Here is a 19,893-nt window from a genome sequence, read left to right as displayed (position 1 = left end):
TTATGTTGATGAGTCCAAATATGCTCTGCCATTCCTGATTTGGTGATTTCTCCTCACTGTGTATATTTCTTGTGCTCGTCAATGCGAACTTTCAATATCATCTCAGTTTCACTGATTTATGATTCTCCGCACTCGCAGGGTATCCGGTAAATACAATTCTTAGAATAGCAGTCCGCGTTTTGTGGCCTGGTTTTAGTGAAGCTGCTACGGATAGTGTTCCCAGATCTGAAGCAGGTTATGATGTTTAACTTGGACCCACTCCTTCTTATCCTTTCCGACAATCCTCTGATGTAGGGAAGTACAAGTATTGATTGTGGTGGCTTCTCTTCCTTGTGGAACTCTTGCTGTCTTCTAGCTGAAGCTAGAAGTCCTTCCATCACTTCCACAATGGAGAAGGAAGTCCACAACGAATTGTCATTCTAAGACATACTGGTGAAGAGGACCGACACTAAATGGGAAACTTCTGTATATCATAAACCCATTCACATAGGACAGTATCTGAACAAGGAATCCAACCACCATCAATCGACTAAGAAAGGAATCATCAAGACTCTACTTGACCATGCTTTCGGGCTGTGTAATACAAAGAAAGGTCTCGAAAAGAAACCAGGCATCATCAAAAATGACCTTCTATGAAAATGTTACTTCAAAGTGATGGTGGAACAGGCTTTAGCTAGAAGACAGCCACAAACAGTACTTGTACTGTTTGTGGCTACATTCAGCTCAAGCTGAAATCATCCACACGGAGGAACACTAGTTTAGGAGAGAATTCAAAGAAGCCGCATATATGTTTTCCAACAACGCATGTAGCCAATCTAGCATAGAGATACGCAACGTATGGAATCCTCTTATCTAGCGAAACACGACCAATTTCCGTCAAACGCCCAGCTTCCGCTAAAACCGATGAAGCGGAGATAGGGGAGAGGTGATAGGTGAAAGCACCCGAAGACAATTGTGGATACTAATAATCAAAACGTAGTGAAATAACTTGGTTTGGAATTTGGAATTTGAAATTTAAATTTTTTTTTCATTTCTTGTTAATGATTTTTATTTTTCTTCTGGTGTTGATGATTCAAAATTTTTTTTATTTTGTGGTTGATGCTTGTATTTCATTTCATTGTAATTTCAGTTTCTTTGCTTAATATAATTGTTATTTTTCACCTAATCATTTTTAAGTTTTTACAAATTCTTTCAGGGACTTTAAATCAATTTTGTATCATATCAGGCAATGGAATTCCGAACTGATGAAGGATATTCCTGTAGCGCTTGTGTTTTGTCCTTGAGAAGAATTTGTTTGAAATAGACATAATGTATAATCCGAAGATCATGAATTCGAATCCTCCAATCAAATTTTTTTGCGACTATTATCTACTCGAAGGTGGAATGATTCTTCACCTAGGAAGAAACATCATGGTGATTCGCCCTGATGATCGGAGACTTACTAAGTCAGTATACCACGATGCCAATGACCTAGTACCAATACCGTTCATACCAAAAAAAAAATTGTAGTTCCTCTGAATTTCCTGAAGAAATCCTATAGATTCAAAATTGTGAATTTTCACAGTATTTTCAAGGTGATTAATGTATTGTAATGTAATGCATATTTCAGACTTTCGACAAAAATTTTTAACTAGTTAGAAAACGGATTGAGAACGATGAAACAGTTTATATGTCTATACTTACATTAAGAAAGAAATAAAAGTGGTATGTGTCAACCTCATTACATAAGTTGAATATTATCATAGTTGTACCGCTAAAAAGAATGAATTGCCTCCTATTTTCGTGTTCCCACATTTCCAGTCAATTTTTTGAAAATATCAATATGGTGATATTCCTTTATTCAGCGCTTTGTGAAAATTCCAAAACCCACAAGTTCGAGCTGCTAGTTTTGCTGGCATCAGCAAATAATTTTTCAATAAAATGTGCTTTGTCAACTCTGTAACTGAATGCCAACATCCCAAATGCATTCTTGTTTGATTAAATAATTCCTGGACTATGCGCTAATAAATTTGTTGAGGATTGAGAATGCTTTGACAATAGTCGTATAAATATTATTGATTTCAATATTGTAACGTTATTACCATTAGGTATTCAGGTATTCGTTTTTCAATCAGCAGCTTGAACTGTCGATTATGGCGGGATAGACGACTCATATTATATGCCGATTATTTATAATAGACTGTTTGTCTATTTCTTTGTCTATGGCAAAGATGTCGAACTCGATTTCGCAGAGGGCCATACATCAAAATAGGAATGTGCAGGTGAGCCAGATTCAAAGGAAAAAAAAATGTACTGAATTATTATAACATTTCATTTCAATAAATATTTAGTATACTGTTGTTGAAAATCATATCAAAGTTATAAAAGAGAGTAATTATTTTGAACTGGAGAATTGAGATACCTGACTTCTCTTGTTATTGACAAGCTGATTAATGTCAGGTATCATATCCGCTGTAGATATTTTGAGAGTGTTCATTCGTAAGTCTGTGAGATGTTTGTTCTCATTTATTTGACGAACAACATCTGCTCACATGAATAGATACTACCAAACATACATAGAATGCGTGCTGCATGCTTTTTCAAACTCTTGAACTATTGTGTATAAAATGTAAGAGCAGTAAACTTTTTTTTAATACTATCCGATTGAAGATCTATCAACTTCATTTGCGAACTGGTGCCTGTGAAGCTTCAAAAGCTTGGGATTGTTGAAAATTGGATATTTCATGTCATTCATTTTGTGAAAGTTTTCAAAACGATTGTTGAATTTCGTAATGCTGAAATTTTGCAGAAGTTGAGAATATTGATCCATTTTTTTTGGTTCACTGTGCCAAATGATTTTAAATGAGGGAAATGATCCAGAGTTGAATTTTTTACCTAATCGTCCCAAAGCCTCAACTTTGTTTCAAAGGTTTGAATACAAGAACACATTTGAGTGACAATCACAAGTCAAGTCACTCACAAGTCAATGAAAATTCTCGGACAGTCAAGCGGCGTTGAGGCTCTTGGCTCCTACCGAGCAACGTCTAAATTGGTAGCAAACTGCCAAAAACGACTCTCCTCGATAGAAAGACTCAACAGATTGTCTCTGGTCTGGATTCCTGGTCATACTGACCTGGAAGGCAATGAAGCTGCTGACTCTCTTGCAAAGGAGGGTGCTGCAAGCGGCTTCATTGGATCAGAACCTGTCATTGGCATTGGTTTGGGCTTTGCCAAACAAATACTGAACACCTGGATGGCAAGAAGATTCATGGACTGCTAGCAGAATCTTCCAGGACTGGCTCACTCAAAAGTGTTTATTCACCCTTCGAAGCTTGATTCAAAACAGTTGTTGGACTACAGTAGGGATGGACTACGATGTCCAACAGGCCTTCTTACAGGTCACTGTCATTTGAATCATCATATGCAGAGACTTGAACTGTCGGAAGACAGTGTGTGTCACCTCTATCTGGAAAATGATGAAACAGCAGAGCATGTACTTTGTGCCTGCCCCGCTGGGGACCAAATCAGGTTCTTCGAGTTCGGCAGATCCGTACTCTCACCATCTGACCACTGACCATCTGACCACTCACGATACAAACTAATCGGCTTCGTTAGGAAGCTCGGTTTATTTGGCCGAGTGTGAATAGGTATGAGCCACAATAAATCCTTGTGGGTTGCGATGTAGGGTCGAATAGACCCACTCATTTTAGACCTACCTACCTACAATAAGATTTTTACTCTGTAAGTTTATTGAGATCAGTCAAGTGTTTATTCATATCTACCAAAAAGACACAATCAATTCACCAGTCATTGTCATAATCAATTGGGTTGACTTTTCTCAACACGAATGCTTGAAAAGCGTCAGGTAATGCAAAAAATCTTTCTGAAACTACTCCTCGACTAAGACAACGAACTTCGGTGAAATGAAAGACATCAGAAAACTTTTCATTCAAATCTTGTAGGAACTGCCTGAACTGTAGGTGATTCAGTCCTCTTCTCCTTATTAAATTTACAATTTTAATTATAGGTTGCATGACATGGTCCATTTTTGAATGTTTGGATGCCAATGATTTCTGATGAATTATACAGTGGAATCCATCAAAATTCCCTGATGTTTCATGTTTTAATTTAGTTACAACGTCCGAATGTTTGCCAGCCATAGTAGGAGCGCCATCCGTAGTTGTCCTGTCAAGTTTATTGAAATGGAGTACATATTCTACTATTAAATGCTCAATTGCAAAACAAATATAACTTGCCCTTGTAGTACCTGTCAATGGAACGCACTTCAATAGATTTTCAGCTATTTCAAAGTTACTGGTAATACCCCGAATAAAAATAACAAGTTGAGCTGTATCAACAATATCAGTGCTCTCGTCAACACCCAGTGAAAAGTTTGTAAATTCCTCAATTGTTTTTCTTCAGTTGAAATACCATATTTTGAGATGAATCATTTATTCTTGAAGCAACAGTCTTTCTTGACAGCAACATATTTTGAATTGTTAACTTTTGAAAGGGAAATGAAACACTAGACTTCACAATCACTACTTCGCAGTACAACTAGAATCCTTCACCAACCGTATCGCTTCGATTACTCGACTCAACAGACTCACTTCGCGCCGACGCACTTCTTTTATATCGATAAGGAAGGTTCCAGTCTAGCTTGAAAAATTCTATTGTTCTCAACAAAAATAAAAGCGTATTTTTGCTTGCTGCTGAGAGATGGTGTTACTGTCTATGATTGAGTTGTTTACTAGAACTAAATAAATACCTAACTAACACTCTTTCGCTCGTTTAGGCACACGCTTCTTTCTGTGATACATTGCGGTCGCGAGCCGTATCTTTGACAAAACTGGTCTATGGCTATTTGCTAATGTGAACTATGAATTATAATACCATGTGGCCCTCCAGCACCGTCATAAAATTCATAACTCCAGAAATTTTCAATAGTTTCTATTCATGAGCATTTTCAAATATCTCATTCTCATCATCTTTTCTTCTGTCGCAACGATAATTTGTTCTCGTCGAGTGATTTATAACAAGGCACCAACGTGTATAAAATGTTATCTTTGTAATGAATGGGTCCACGATAAACCTCATTGTAGGGTTGAACTGAATAGCTTTTGTCACCAGTTTATCGGCAAGAAATACCTACGTCAGCATTAAAAAAACACATTTCAATGATTCATTGGATTATCTTTCACCTTACATATTATAAAAATAAAAGAAGTGCAAGATTTCATTTCATTGAAAAGAAATGAATAATGGAAGCATAAAATGTGCAACAGGTTTTCAATATGTTTATAACATGGAGAAAGTCAAGAATATTAAAAGGTTCAATGTACAGAATAGAAAACATTCATGTGTAACTGGAATTTCAGGTTTATATGTTGTCGAAAAACTCTCTTGTGGAGAATTATATTGAATATTCACGAAAAAAATATCTTCAGTGACGGGTGTTTCGTCTATAATTCCTGATAATATTCAATTCTTCTTAGCAGAATTTACCCGAAATCATAAGACTCAGTAGTAAGATAGAACGAATTTACCTATAGAAGTAATTATGGAATTACTACTATGCTGTGTACGAAACTGTTATTTCCAACTGAAAGACGAATTCTACCCACAAGATGAGGGACTGCCAATAATATCGCCACTTTCACCAGTCATAGCCAACATAAATATGGAGTGGTTTGAAACTCTGGCCATTGAAGAAGCCCACAAGAAACCTCGTGTCTGGTTGAGATACGTTGGTAACACCAACGGGAATACTGAACTAGACACCTTCCTGAAACATATCAACAGCGTAAGACCTTCCATCACTTTTACAATGGAGAAGGAAGCTCACAACGAATTGCCATTCTTAGACGTATTGGTGAAGTCGCCAACCCTAAGTGGAAACATCTGTATACCGAAAACCCACTCACACAGGACAGTATCTGAACCATGAATCCCAACACCATCAATCGATTATTAAAAGAGGAATCATCCAAACTCTATTAGGCCGTGCTTTCGGACTTTGTAATACGAAGGAAGGTCTCGAGAAGGAACTAGACATCATCAAAAATGATTTTCAACGAATTGGCTACTCCAAAGCGATGGTGGAACAGACGTTGGCTAAAAGACAGCAGGAGCCCCGAAAGGAAGAGAAGCCGTGATGTAGGTTAGTGCTTGCACTACCCTACATCAGGTTGTTATCGGAGAAGATACGAAGAATTGGATCCAAGTAGAACATCAGAACCCGCTTCAGATCCGGAACATTATCCGTAGCAGCTTCACGAAAACCAGGCCACCAAACGAAATCAAAGAAGCCGCATACATGTTATCCAACAATGTATTCAGCCAAGCTAGCGTAGAGATACACAACGTATGGAAACCCATAATCAAGCGAAAAATGGTCAACTCCCGCCAAACGGTCATCTCCCACTAAACCAGTGAAGTGGAAAAAAGAAAGCAGAGATAAGTGGAAGTACTCAAATAATCTATAGTCAGCTCACGGAGGAATCGGTACAGTCATCACCCGAAGACGATTGTGGATACTAACAATCGAAACGTCGTGAAATAACTTGGGTTGAAATCTCTTAACTTTTCAATTTATTTCATTAATTTTTTGTTCAATTTGTTTCATTTTCACTTATGTTTTATTTCACTATTATTTCATTTCAATTTTTTTTGCCTAATATAATTGTTTTTTCAGCTATTCATTTTTATTCTTCTTCTTTAATTTTTAATTCTCCTCTTTTAGTTATTTCAGGGATTTCAAATCATTTTATATAATATCAGACAATGGAAGTCCAAACTGATGAAATTCATCATGAAACATTGTCAATCACCTTCAAACAAAAAAAAATTGACTAATAAACCCGGAAACATCGGACAATTCGTAGGACACCGGCCGTGAGAGACTATGGAATATTCGATAATTATATTATATACTGAATAAAATAGAAATAAGATAAAGCTGTAAGGGACTGAAGTTGAAAAAAAGTTTTCTTCATCTCCTGAACACACCAACTCCATTGGAACGTGAGTCGGTGAGAGTATTGCATTTCTGGTTATTACGAAAAAAACCTATTTGTCTTGGAAAATCTCCAAACAAATTGTATAATTTATTTTGTGTTAAGATAAAATTGCCTTCTTGTTGATGAGTTATATCACGTGTTCAACCGTATAAAATCTCGATAACTATATCCCAGACTTTTAGAAAACTTTGAAAATCAATTTTTGAAACTGTGAAATGAGTTTGTATGACGAAGAAAATAGATACCATCGAAAAACTGAGTGGTGGATTGATGAAATGAGAGTAGAAACTGAAACAAGATAGGATGAGAAATATAAAAAGCAGTTGCCTAGCCAACTTCGTTCACAAAGAAATATGGACCTATGACGCCGCCAGCCCAAAACCCACACCAAAGAGTGACTTTTTCGGGATGTATTGGTCGCTCTTGGATTTTGTGTGGATTGGTGTCTTCCCAAATTCGAAAATTTTGTTTGCTCACGTACCTATTCATCCAGACATGAGCCTCATCGCTGAAGATAGAGATGATGGAAGTTAGAGTCAGTTGCCATCCGATCCAGAGCCCATTCAACGAATACACGTTGTTGTCTATGGTCGTGTACCTTCAGTTCCTGGGTCAGTTGAATTTCGTACGGATGCAGGCATTAGTCACGATGCGAAATCCGCTAAGTTGTGGCCTGCGAAAGGCCGAGTTCTGGTGAGCGACGCGAAATCGGCTGCTTCAGATTCTCCTACACACTTTCGCAGACAGCGGCGATGTTTTTAGCAGATCTTGCATTACGTCGACGTAGGAATATCGCTCGATTGTTTACTGAACCAGTGGACTCAAATTTATCCACCACATTGCAAATATTGCTCTCGGTAGGACGGTTAGGACGACCGTAAAATAGCGCGCGGTATGTTGCCCGAACAGAATACACATATTGACAAAACAATTTTATTTCTGACCGGGATATTATAAGCTTATATCGTCATAGTTACGCTATCAATAAAGAGGGTCATAACTCCCTTGGGACATTATAGATTTTATAATTCCCTCTACCTTTCACAAGTAAAAATAAATAGAAATGAAAACTGAACCATATTTTATTTATTCACGTCATTACAAATAATAAATGTACAATTTTGAAATGTTCCCTGAAAATTACTTCCGCCACTGGAAACAATTTCTTCTTTTGTATGGCTGGAGCTTCTGTTCACTACAGTCGAGGTACCTGCCTCTTCTGATGACAAAGTAGACAACATACGCGCCGTTTTATTTCTCAATTCGATGCTATCTTCCAAATACCCCTCCGCCACCGTGGAACTTTTCCAACCTCCGTGTCTTTTTAAGTTAGTCATAGTTGCTCCTGCATTGGCTAGAGCAGTAGCAGAAGTGCGACGAAGGCAATGTCCCGTATAGGAAGATGAGTTTGGCAATCCTAAATACATTGCGATTTTGCTGGGGATTTTCCCAAACATGTTTTTTCCAATTGGCTGAGATGTACATTTATTTTGTCGGAAGCTCAAAAAAAATCGTTCAATACCTTTAGGACGCAAAGACATATAAAGTCTTAATAAAGGCAAAGCGGAGAACTCTTTCTCATCCACAACTGTAAATTTCTTCGATACACCAGTTTTACTTTCCGGTACGTTCACTACCATAACGGAATCCCGGTCCTCTATATCCGATATCTTCATATTCAAAAGTTCCTGACTTCTGCATCCTCCAAAATAACCCATAATCAAAACAACCTATAACAAAAAAAAAAGAAATAAATACACACAAAAAGGAAAATAAGAAAAAAATTACCTTATGCAATAAATAAATATCATTAGGAGCGTCCTTTAGGAATCTGATAACATCTTTAGGAGATAAAACAGCAGACTTTTTCGGCTTATAACTCTTACTCTTCCGTTTCAAAAAAGCCTGTAGTTCATTGAACTTGGTGATATCTCGTTTCTCATGTATAGTCACCATCGATTTTAGCATTGACCATTTAGTCCATAAAGAATTCGGACTATACGTTTCTGACTGAAACGAATAAACACAATTACTACCAAATCTACCGAAAAACATAGAAAATTCCTTACCAGTTCTTGAAAATATGCCAGAAATACAGTTTCAGTGATATCTTTTGGCATAACATTTTTCCGTGTCAGCCAGTCCAGATATATCTTGTATTCTTTTTGGTATACGGCTTCACTTTTCGATGGAATTAATGATTCTCTTGCTTGTTCAGCTTTTTTCAAAATATCCTCCATTATATTTGGGGTAGAAAACACCTTTTTACCGCAAACACAGCTTGATAACAAAATTCTGTTTATAAACAAGTAACATAGCAACAACTTAGCAACAAGAAAACTCTACTATAATCAACGGTACCTGATTCAAATATACCGGGAAGGTAATGAATTGGTACATTTTTCCGTTTCAAAAATGAACAAAATTTTATTGAAATCGGTCAGAAATAAAATTATCTATGTACCACGGGAATTAATGAGCCTTAACTCAGGCAATTGCTGTCCCTCGGGCCAGAGGCCCTCGGGACGCAAACTTTGCCATAGGTAATTAAGGCCCTCCTAATTCCCTTGATACATAAATAACTATTATTATTTGCACGTGTTGTTGAATGATATATCCATCCATGGTGATTTGGCAGAACAGACTAAATAAATGACAACAAATTTGACAGATGCAGCCTTAACAAGATGACCGTTATCAATTGTCAAAGTCTTTGTCCCAATGTCTATGAAAAACTGATTTTTTTCATTCAAATTTCTTAGTAATATTCATATTCCACTACTTCTTGCTGACATCGCTATTGTTCATGTATTGTTTCAGTTGATGCATCTATTTTCATATAGGAATTCCAAAACGGACGAAGGAAAATTTTCGAGAGGAAAGTTTGGAGACTCAGGTTTGAAACAATATTCTCTCGGGTAGAATTCAATTCAATTACATCGTTGTTTCTTTTTGGCGTAGAAAAGTTCGATTCAGGAAAGTTATTTTTCGCACAAGTATAATGAAATGTGGAGTTATGAGAAGGAATGGAAAGAAATTCATACTTTTCTCCATCGAAAATCAATTTTAGGTTTCTTCGTCAGATATTATGAATATCAAGGGATGTAGTTGTTTAATTTTAACGTTTTTCGTTTGTTTCAGGTCAATTGTAGTTAGTGAAATAATTAAGAGATCCAGAAGAGTGTCCATTAGAACATTATGTGTTATCGGTAGGATACAAATCTGAAGATGAAATATTTGTTTCGATGTCGTCTCATACGCCACTCAATATTCTGAGTATTCCATCTAGATTTTGTAGCATATTTCATATTCCCGTTCTTGAAATACTGCATCATTTCCATTTTCCCATTTCGACCGTATACAAAAGTATCGATAATGTCACTAATGACATTGATTCAGAATTTATAACCTTATAAATGTATCAGAATGTGAGTTTTATGCACCATTTGATGGGATTTAATACAATTTTTCGATATCCACTGAATCACATATAGAAAAGAAGGTAGCGGTGAAAAAATAGGTCATTGACTTTTCGAATGAGAAATTGCTTCATCCCTATTTCGGTTCGTATATGAGAGGTTGAATTGCACCACTTGAAAGGTTATGGTTGATAATACTTCCGAAAAGCTTTTTTTCTAAAATGAAATTTTCAGGGTCAAAATATTTTTCTCAAATGCCAACCATGAGGACTCGGCTTCGATTTTTTGTCATTGACCCACCTTTTAGAGTGTGGTCCGTAAGTGATCAAATGCTGTCTGATTAACCGAAACACATTCGATTGTGAATTTCAAAAACAAGTATTTATTCATTGATCAAGTTGATTCATTAGGGAACAGGGGGCTTCTTGGCCTACTACTCCCCTATCGTCAAACAAAAAATGCGAAAAACTTTCAAAGAAAGGTGGTAAAGAATCAACTACATGGAAATGTTTCACAAGCATACGTAGACGTTGCAAGTACCTACAAACTGTAATGATTCAATTACTTTGGAAATATCCAACATTTTTTATTCGGTGATGGAGGAATTTTTCGGAGATGATAATTCTTTCAGAAAGTATTCTGTTTTCAATTTGAATCTCCATTTTTGTTTATTGGAGAGATTTGAGAATAAATGAAAAATTTTGCTGTAATTATGGGTGCCATGATAGCTTTGACCTCCAAAATGAGAAACCTTGTTATTGGAATTGACGATTTCTATACTGAAGCAAAGTACAACATTTCATCTAGAAGTATTCTCAAATTGGGGTGAAAGTTACCAGGTTCAATTCAATGCCACAAAAAGATAAATGTTTCCGAACCGGATACGGTAATGTCAGGTCAGATAATTCCGCTTTCTATTTCGATAAGTTTGTTGGGGGTTGAAATGGACACACATCAGCAACTTTTGATGCTTTATGAAGCTCAGATCAGACCTTCTTTGGAGTATTGTTCTCATGAATGGAGCTCCGCCCCGAAGTAAACCCCGAAGCTGCTGGATTCCACCCAGAAAAGAGCCATCAGCCTGATTGGAGACGCGAACATCAGTTGCAACCTTGATAGTTTGTCTCTCTTCTGTAGATGCTTCCACAGGAAGTGTTCTAGTGACTTGGCGCATTTGATTCCACTAAGAGCGGTACATATCAGAAATACGCGACGGACACCTCAGTACACCTCGAACTTCACTGTTCAAAAACTCCTCCATTTGGAGAACTGCGTTTATGGGGAATAAACTTCCTTATAACGTTTTATTCTCCAGCAATTCAAATCCAATGTGAATTACTACTTTGGCACAGGCACCGCTCAGAGCGCCTTAAAAGTTTTCCTCAAGTACTCAGTCTACTCTTCTCTTTGTTCCACATTTCATTATTTTTCCTTATTCTAGATGCATAGAACCCCTTTCATTTTTACCAATTCAATTTTGTTTTGTCAAAATCTTTCGACCCTAGTAAGGATATTGACTCAACTTTGTACACATGTTGATGGAAGGTGCAAAAATCGAAATCTGGCATGGGTTTTCATTAAGATCTTCGATTTATGAACCCTAATGTGAAAAAATCACCTAATATCAGTCTATTCCCAAATGTGAACAAATTTAGAATTAAAGTTCCTATTCAATATTATCAAGCTATGTCACTTGAGTTGTACTCAGCACCTCTATGAATAAAATACTGAAATTTATTGGAGCTCTTCAGTAATTCTTCATTAGGAGAACCGTAGAGCGACAGTTTCTGACAAAATATTTTACATGCGGAATACGATTTATGCTGGTTTCCAAGAAACCGACTTTCGAATGTAACCACTATTCCATATATTTTGGTTAGTTGGTTGGATGGAAGAGCACGATCTGCTCATGTTGCAATTTCTCTATAGCATGGTAAGAAATTAGGTCCAAGAATGACAGCCTTCTGCATTTGAGCGGCTGAGATTTCTGCCTTAGTGCGTTATTATTATTATTTTTATTATTATCATTATACCTTAATCAAACTCTTCATTTGTCACGGCCTATCATCGATCACCATACTTTCAACGTTGACGAATTATTTAAAGTTGGCCGACATTGCCATCTTGATATTTTCCCTGAAATGTCTTGCGGATGTGGCAGAAACCAACTTCTTGAAAATTGACTTTTTTTACACAATGATCATGCAAACCATATTTCAAATTATGTCACACCTTCACAGAGATATAGCTCAAATACAAGCCGTCCTTCACCAATTTCTATGAAAGCTGTTGCAACTCCGTTGTTCAGCAACAAAATTGATTACTATTACCATTACGCATTCGCCAAATTTCTGAATCATGACGAAATAATCTCTAAATCATTGCATTCACCAACTATGTCATTACTTCAGTAAGCGACAACACTAAATATTATAAAAAAAGTTCTCGTTCTGAATGTTTGTCTGTTCATCTATCTTAACGTGATACATTCAAAACCTACCGAATCGATTTCCACCAATGGACGAGTAAGTCGGTACAGTGGTGTATTTTTGCGAAACCAGGAAGTTCTCATCGATAAAGCTGTCCAGTTCTTTCGGGATACAACCAAATAATACGCTATGTGCTGTTATTCTTTTATATGTCTACAGAAAAGTTTGTCTATCGTATAAGGATAGCGTACTATAGTCTCTTTCATGTTTAAGATATTGGTCACATATAATATATGGTAATTGAAAGCTATTCAGACAGATAAAATATCGATTATCGTTGAAACAAATACGGTACTCACCTGTAATATTTTATGAACATTATGATTGCTCACCACACCATGCAATTTAAAATGATATATAGAGAGTTATTGCAAAATTGATACTGTCGCGCGACAGAATGAATTCAAGCTGCCTCACACATCGACCCAACATGCGTGATGAACCGTCACAGGTTCATTTTTCTTTGACTTGAATCTTAGAATTTATTTCAACTATTTTTTTCAAGGATAGAACACAAGCACTACTGGAAAATCCTTGAGACGATGCCCTCTTAGAGCGGTGCTTGTGCAAAAGTAGTAATTCACATTGGATTTGAGTCGCTGGAGATCAAATTCATTCGGGAAAACGTCCTCAGAATGCCACATAAGTTTGAAGTGTACTGAGATGAACCTCAGAACGATGAGCACAGTCCGTGTTTATCTCTGATATGTATCGCTCTTGGTGGAATCAAATGTGCCAAGTCACATGAACATTTCCCGTTAAAGTGTATATACAAGAGAGACCAATCTCCCACTTTTCTTTGATGTTCCAGACTATCAAGGTTGCAAGTGATGTTCGCGCCTCCAATCAGCCAGATATCTCTTTTTTAGATGAAATCCAACAGCTTCATGGTATGGAAGGGGGCGGAGCTCCATACATGAGAACAATACTCCAAAGAAGGTCTGATCAGAGCTTTATAAATCATCAAAAGTTAGTGAGGTGTTTACAGTTTTCTGGTTCAGAACAGTGTTCCAAGCTTTTGAGAAGCAGCCTTTGCAATTCCAGCGACATGATTGTGCTAAGACATATTGGCATCCATTTTAACCCCCAACAAACTTATCGAAGCAGAAAGCGGAAGTATCCGTACTATATCCGGTTCGAAAACATTAATCTCTTTGGTGAATACCGATGCCTAGGTTTTTGTGGCATTGAATTAAACCTGGTTACTTCCACCCCAGCTAGTAGATTTGCTCTTTCTATGGCTGTTGTTGCAATTCAACCATCCGCTTGTGTTATTGGTGGAATTGTGATATTTGTAAAGTTCTGCTTAACAGCTTCTGCTACCGACCAGAAGGATCTGTACCCGTTCATTGAAAAACGATAATATACATCCATGGATGACAGAATAACTTCTGTGACTTCCGAAGTACAAGTTGATGGATCTTCAGAGCTGAAACAAAAATCTAGCCAGAGAAAATTTTGTGAATGGTCTTGAAGATTCTCCCATTCAGCTAATCTCTAATGCCAAACTTTGCTCAGGTTAGATTTTTCCCCAACATTCATCGGAAATTCACACTGAAATGAGTTTGTGGTCCGAAGATCCCACTGAAGACCTCACGGTAACTGTGTACATTTCTGGATTGGTTGTTAGGTATTTATCCAAAAGAGTAGCATTTTCTCCATCACGGTCAGGAATTCTCGTTGGCTCACTTATAATCTAAGTGAGTCCGCTGCTTATTGGCAATAGCCAGATTTCGTTAATGTCAATTCCCGCTTTCTTTCGGTAAATATATTTTATGTTCTTCTGAATGTATATCGCCTTTACACAATTACAGTAGACATTGAGACATAGAAGTTCCATTCATTATGAAAACGTAATTCTGATTCCTATCTCTCATGATAGTACCCAACTAAAAAAATGTTTTTTCTAATTTACTACCAGAAATATTCGAAATATATATTATGAAACAGCATTTCACTCAAAACCCTCGAAAATATGTGGTTACTCAATATATGTTTTTTATTCTTCATAACTTGACGAGCGTAAAAAAACTACTTTGAGAGTAAACAATGGTGAGCACTCACTTTGAATCAACCTGTTATATCATCACACCTCTCTCAACATGATTGTCAAAGTCATCACAACAAATGATTGAATATACCATTATTGGGAATGATAGGCAACAATGAAGTTGACAATTCCACTTCAAGAATTATTTTATTTCATGATATCAAACCACATTAATTCATTTCATGGCAGGAAGCCAATGTTACCCTTGAGTCATAAACGGCAATTTGTCACACAACGATATATATAGATTCATAGAGTTTCAAGTTGCAATTGGAATTTGAAGAGATATATCATAGGACGGGGTCAAGACAACACATACATTTCAGCAATATGTTCACCCTCATCATTCGATTTCAAGTACTATACAATCAATAACTTGAGTTGTGAAAATGTTCACTGATAATATTGAGTATAGTCAAATCATTATCCTCTTCATGGATGTAGTTTAACAAAAAAGCAATATTCGCAACAGATTATTTTGTTTTATGATGAGGCAACATCACTATTGTAACACATTTTTGACAATTCATCACTGACATTAGCCACTTCAGACATCAAATGAATGGATTTCATAATATCAGTTATTCAGTTGCTCTGTATAGCATGAAAGCATGTAAACAGGCTATAGATATAGCTATAGCTATAGCTATTCAGTATATTGTAAGTAGAGATTGTTTTCTTCTTTTCGACTGCTAGATGAGATATGTAAAGGATTTGGCTAATACCTGATAATATCCATAACGTATTCAAGTATTCACTAAACGATAGCTTCTTCAGGTTGGTACATATTGTTGAAAATCATGCCCTAAAGAAAATAATGCTGGCCGCCACTGGTAACCATAAACAAATTGTGACGTGGCCAAGAGCGCCCTCAGTCCGACCGACTTTTCGCGAATGTTCGATGTTCGTTGCCGTTCTAGATGTGACGGGAATTCCAAAGAATTTTGTACGGCCTTCGATTGCCAAATATAAACACGATTCACTTGCCTATCGAGACAGTTCAAGTGGAAGTGACAGAGCGGTACGCGGACCGATCCAATAAGGCGATTGACATTTGAATAATAGTTGAAGTTTAAGTTGAAGTGTTTTGTTGTATTGAAAGTGAAATGAAATTGAGTCTGATTATTGTTCAGTGCAGTTACTAATTGTTGAACACACGGGAAAAACGTAACATCTGGTGTCGGTAGTGGAATAATTGACTAAAACTTTCCTGTTTTAGGATGGAAAAACTCGAGAAAATGTTCAAGGCTTTGCAAGCGAGCTTCTCAGAGAATGAAAATTGCAGGGGAGAACATGAACGCAGAAGAGGGGAATTATCGAAAAAACAGGGAAGAGACACAGAGAACGATCGTAAATTATTGGTAAATATTCCGGAGAAACAAGAAAAAGATAATCAGATGTGCCATCATTCATTAGAAAAATTGAAATCTTCCCAAGTGAGTAAGGGAGAGGTACAGGAATTTATTTGTGAAGAATTTGGGGAAGTATTTCAGGAAACAAAGGAGAAATTGGAAAAATTAGTCGATGAGGAGCTTGATGGAATTGAAAAAAAATTTGAAGAGAAGCTTGAAGGAGTCAACGACAAATGACTTCGGAAAGAATCACTGGAGCCAAAGAGAATCGCTGTGAAGAAATGCAAAGCGGAAACAATATATCTCCGTTCTAGCAGTTTTATTAAAACTCCAACCTTCGATGGCGAATCTTCATGGTCAATTAATCGCAGACATTTTGATGCTGCTGCGGAAAATAATGGGTAGAAAAATGAGAAGAAAGCAAGAGCACTACGAGGCGTTTGAAATTCTGCGAAATATTCCAGTCAATGGGCAGAAGGATTATAGAGCAAGTTTGGAGGTCACGAAGAGTGGTGAGAATGAGATCATTATCCATTACCTTTGTCCTAATGGATTCGAGGGTTGGCGCTTTATTCTCAAAAAAGAAAGAATTAATGGTATAGCGTAAACAATTTTTCTGGTACTCATCCAATTCAATTTTTTTTTCACGTGAAATGCGTTTAATTGTCGATACGGATATTCCCGTTGAAAATGAACACTGGGCTACAGCTTCCACTTTACGGGGTGTATTTTTAAAATTTTCGTACACTCTACAGACAATCTGTTTTACTTCTTCCGCTTTCTTTGTACATTACTTGGACCTGCTACGGCATCCATCCTAATACTATAAAAATAATAAAATTCAATGATATTATTCAGCTTTTTGTCAGTTGTTTACTTACCTCAGAAACCATTTTGAAGTTTATGTATTTTGAAAAACACTTCATTGTGAGATTTTCACTAGAACAGATTAACAAATCCGTAACACGTGTTTCGCTGCACAGTAGCTTTTTCAAGCGTGTTCACTAACAAACTGAATTCTACATACATTGTGATTTATATATACTTTTTGAAATATTACTATCTACCTAGAAACTAATAATATTCTAGGAACTAACTAATGACAGTTTAACGAACATTTATACCTGAGTTTAATTACTAGGTCAACTAATTATCTCACAATAAAGTGTGAATGTGATGGAAATCTACGATAATGTATTTTGAAAAACAAGTATCGGCCAACTCTATCTTATATTTCAAATTTAATAAATATAACAGTCTATTTAATAAATATAATAAAATATATTTAATAAGTACAAAACAAAGTCACCTTCACACGAAACAGAACACACTACGCCTATGCAGATAAAGACGCTTGATAATGAAGAAACCGAATGACTAGTTATGGCATTTTAAGGACGCAAATATAATAGACCTGCGAAGTGTTGATCAGTTTTCCGATGTTTCAAAGTATTTAACGAACTGATTCACCTATTCGCTCGTACATCCTATCGATATGCAGAAGCTATCTTGTTACGGGGGTCAAATTTTTTGGAATCATCTTACTTTTCAATTATTCACAATGGCGATGCATAGACAATAAAAATGACCCCGGTAAGAATTCAATTCTAACATTCAACATTGTTGCTCTTAGCTCTCAGTTCAATTTGTCAGACTGACTTCCGATTCATAAAATTGGGGGTTGTACCTGTCAGTCGAATGGGGTTAAAGGTAGGGGTGGAATTTTAACGTTGAAGAATGTCAAATTATAATATTCATTTGACTTGTTTCGGGATTTTTTTTTAAATATGTACAGTAACCGAAATAATGAATTCATTCCATTCGGCTTTTACATACTGTATAACTATAATGCCGTGTTTAGATATGATTTCGATTGAATCTGAAATGTTTGAAAAGACACACACATTTTCTTGAAAAAAATTCAACCAACTTTCAGAAATAGTAGTGGGTTCAAAGAACTTTATACTCTCCAATAAATAGTCAAGACGTTTGCATTGAACAAAAAATTTGAGCGATCTTAGAGTGAAAAATAATGTTCCAGAATGCTGAAAAGAATGCTAAATGATTAAACAGTAACGTGGCGTTGTTTCTCCTGATGGAAAAATAAAAGTTGTAAATGGGTTGAGAAATTGCTTTCGACTTCTCGTAATGAGTTTTCCTGAGAGTGACAAGAACAGAAAACTGTGAAATTGGAAATGACAGCTCCCTATGGGAAAATATCAGAAAGTTAATAGCTCATTAACGAATGGAGAAAATGAAATTTGACAATCCGTAATGGGATATCTTTGTTGGAAACAGGTTTGTTGATTAGGTCTCCTGTTGAGAATGATAATAAATGGTAATTTTTAACTTTGTTGTGGATTGTAATGATAACACTTTCTGTTTGCAGATTCCGAAGGCAGATGTTTCGCAGTGAGTAAAATCAATATTCATGACAACTGACATGTTATCTGTCAGCTGTTGTATCGAAAAGTAACCTACCTAGCCGTCCTTCAGTTTAGAAAGTATATTCAACAAAAACAATATCTATCAAAAAAATATACAAACGTCACAACCAGTTATCACTTCTTTGTTCACTGGAGGTTACTATACATATCTGCTCTTCATAACAAGGAAAACATTATTGCATTGAAATTCAACTGCAAACAAAGGCTCAGGTATTTGAAGTGATAAACTTCAAAACCTGTCGAGGACCTACCTATTGACAGAATTGAATTGTCAATATAGTGGGATGGTAGCCTGGTGGGTTGACTTGGGTGGTGGGCTTCAATCACTCAATCGACCACTGTGTGAACCGGTGATTCAAATCGCAAGGCCTGACGATCGATTTTCACTTCCTATCGTCCAACCCCTATTACAAAATCACAGGTTAAAAGGTAAGACCTCGTTAGTCCCTATCTAGCACAAGTTTCGACCTTCGATAGTTGTCGTTTGTAGGGGGGCAACAGCTTCCCTACAAACAGCTCAGCTCAGTATATCTCTAAAAGCACTATTCAACTATGGTCGTTACCTTTGACAGATTAATCGGCAAAATAACATATTTTAAAAATGTATATGCTCTTATATCTATTGAAGAACTGAGTTGCCAAAAATTCGAATAAAATAGCGCAACATAATATAACTTTCAGTTCCATCGTTATAATATTCATCAAAACAACTTTGTTGTCGGTGCTCTGATTGTTACGTAAATATCAAATGTACGCAAAACTGAATATTTCAAGGTGTTTCAAATTCGATCCTCGCCATTGGGATTTCGAAAACTACGAGAAATACGAAGATGGTTCATTTAGGGTAAAGTTGCGCATTTATCTGACTAACTATATGCCGTTGAGAAAGTTCTGAAATTCCGAGTATATCCGTAGATATCCGGAAAAACAGAAATTTCGGAAAATTATTTTTATTTTTTCCTAGCTTTATTTTTTGAAGGATTCGAAAATAAATTGCACTCCTACATTGTAACTTTTTCCCTGCTACATAATGATGTTTTCAGATTTGCTATCCGACGTCACGTCGGATAGCAAATCAGATTCAATGATGTACTTATCATAAGTTATCATTCTTTTTCGAAAAATTGGAGAAATTGAA

The 19,893-nt window shown here is 36.4% G+C and overlaps 1 protein-coding gene across 1 annotated transcript; it reads right to left on the bottom strand.

Moving 5' to 3' along the window:
• Positions 1-8,066: 8,066 nt before the first annotated feature.
• Positions 8,067-9,276, bottom strand: LOC141485897 (uncharacterized). Its single transcript, XM_074183550.1, has 3 exons — positions 9,068-9,276; positions 8,787-9,008; positions 8,067-8,728 (listed from the first exon to the last, which is right to left on the bottom strand). Exons 1-3 carry the CDS (start codon positions 9,236-9,238, stop codon positions 8,081-8,083), a joined length of 1,041 nt encoding a protein of 346 aa, XP_074039651.1. The 5' UTR covers positions 9,239-9,276; the 3' UTR covers positions 8,067-8,080.
• Between the last annotated feature and the right edge of the window lie 10,617 nt (positions 9,277-19,893).

The sequence above is a fragment of the Leptinotarsa decemlineata genome, unplaced genomic scaffold (genome assembly GCF_025532065.1).
Source record: "Leptinotarsa decemlineata unplaced genomic scaffold, Ldec_3_MD MMD2_P_RNA_scaffold_2, whole genome shotgun sequence".
Lineage (NCBI taxonomy): Eukaryota > Metazoa > Arthropoda > Insecta > Coleoptera > Chrysomelidae > Leptinotarsa > Leptinotarsa decemlineata.
Note: the sequence above shows the minus strand (reverse complement) of the source record. Positions and strands in the feature narration are given on the sequence as shown.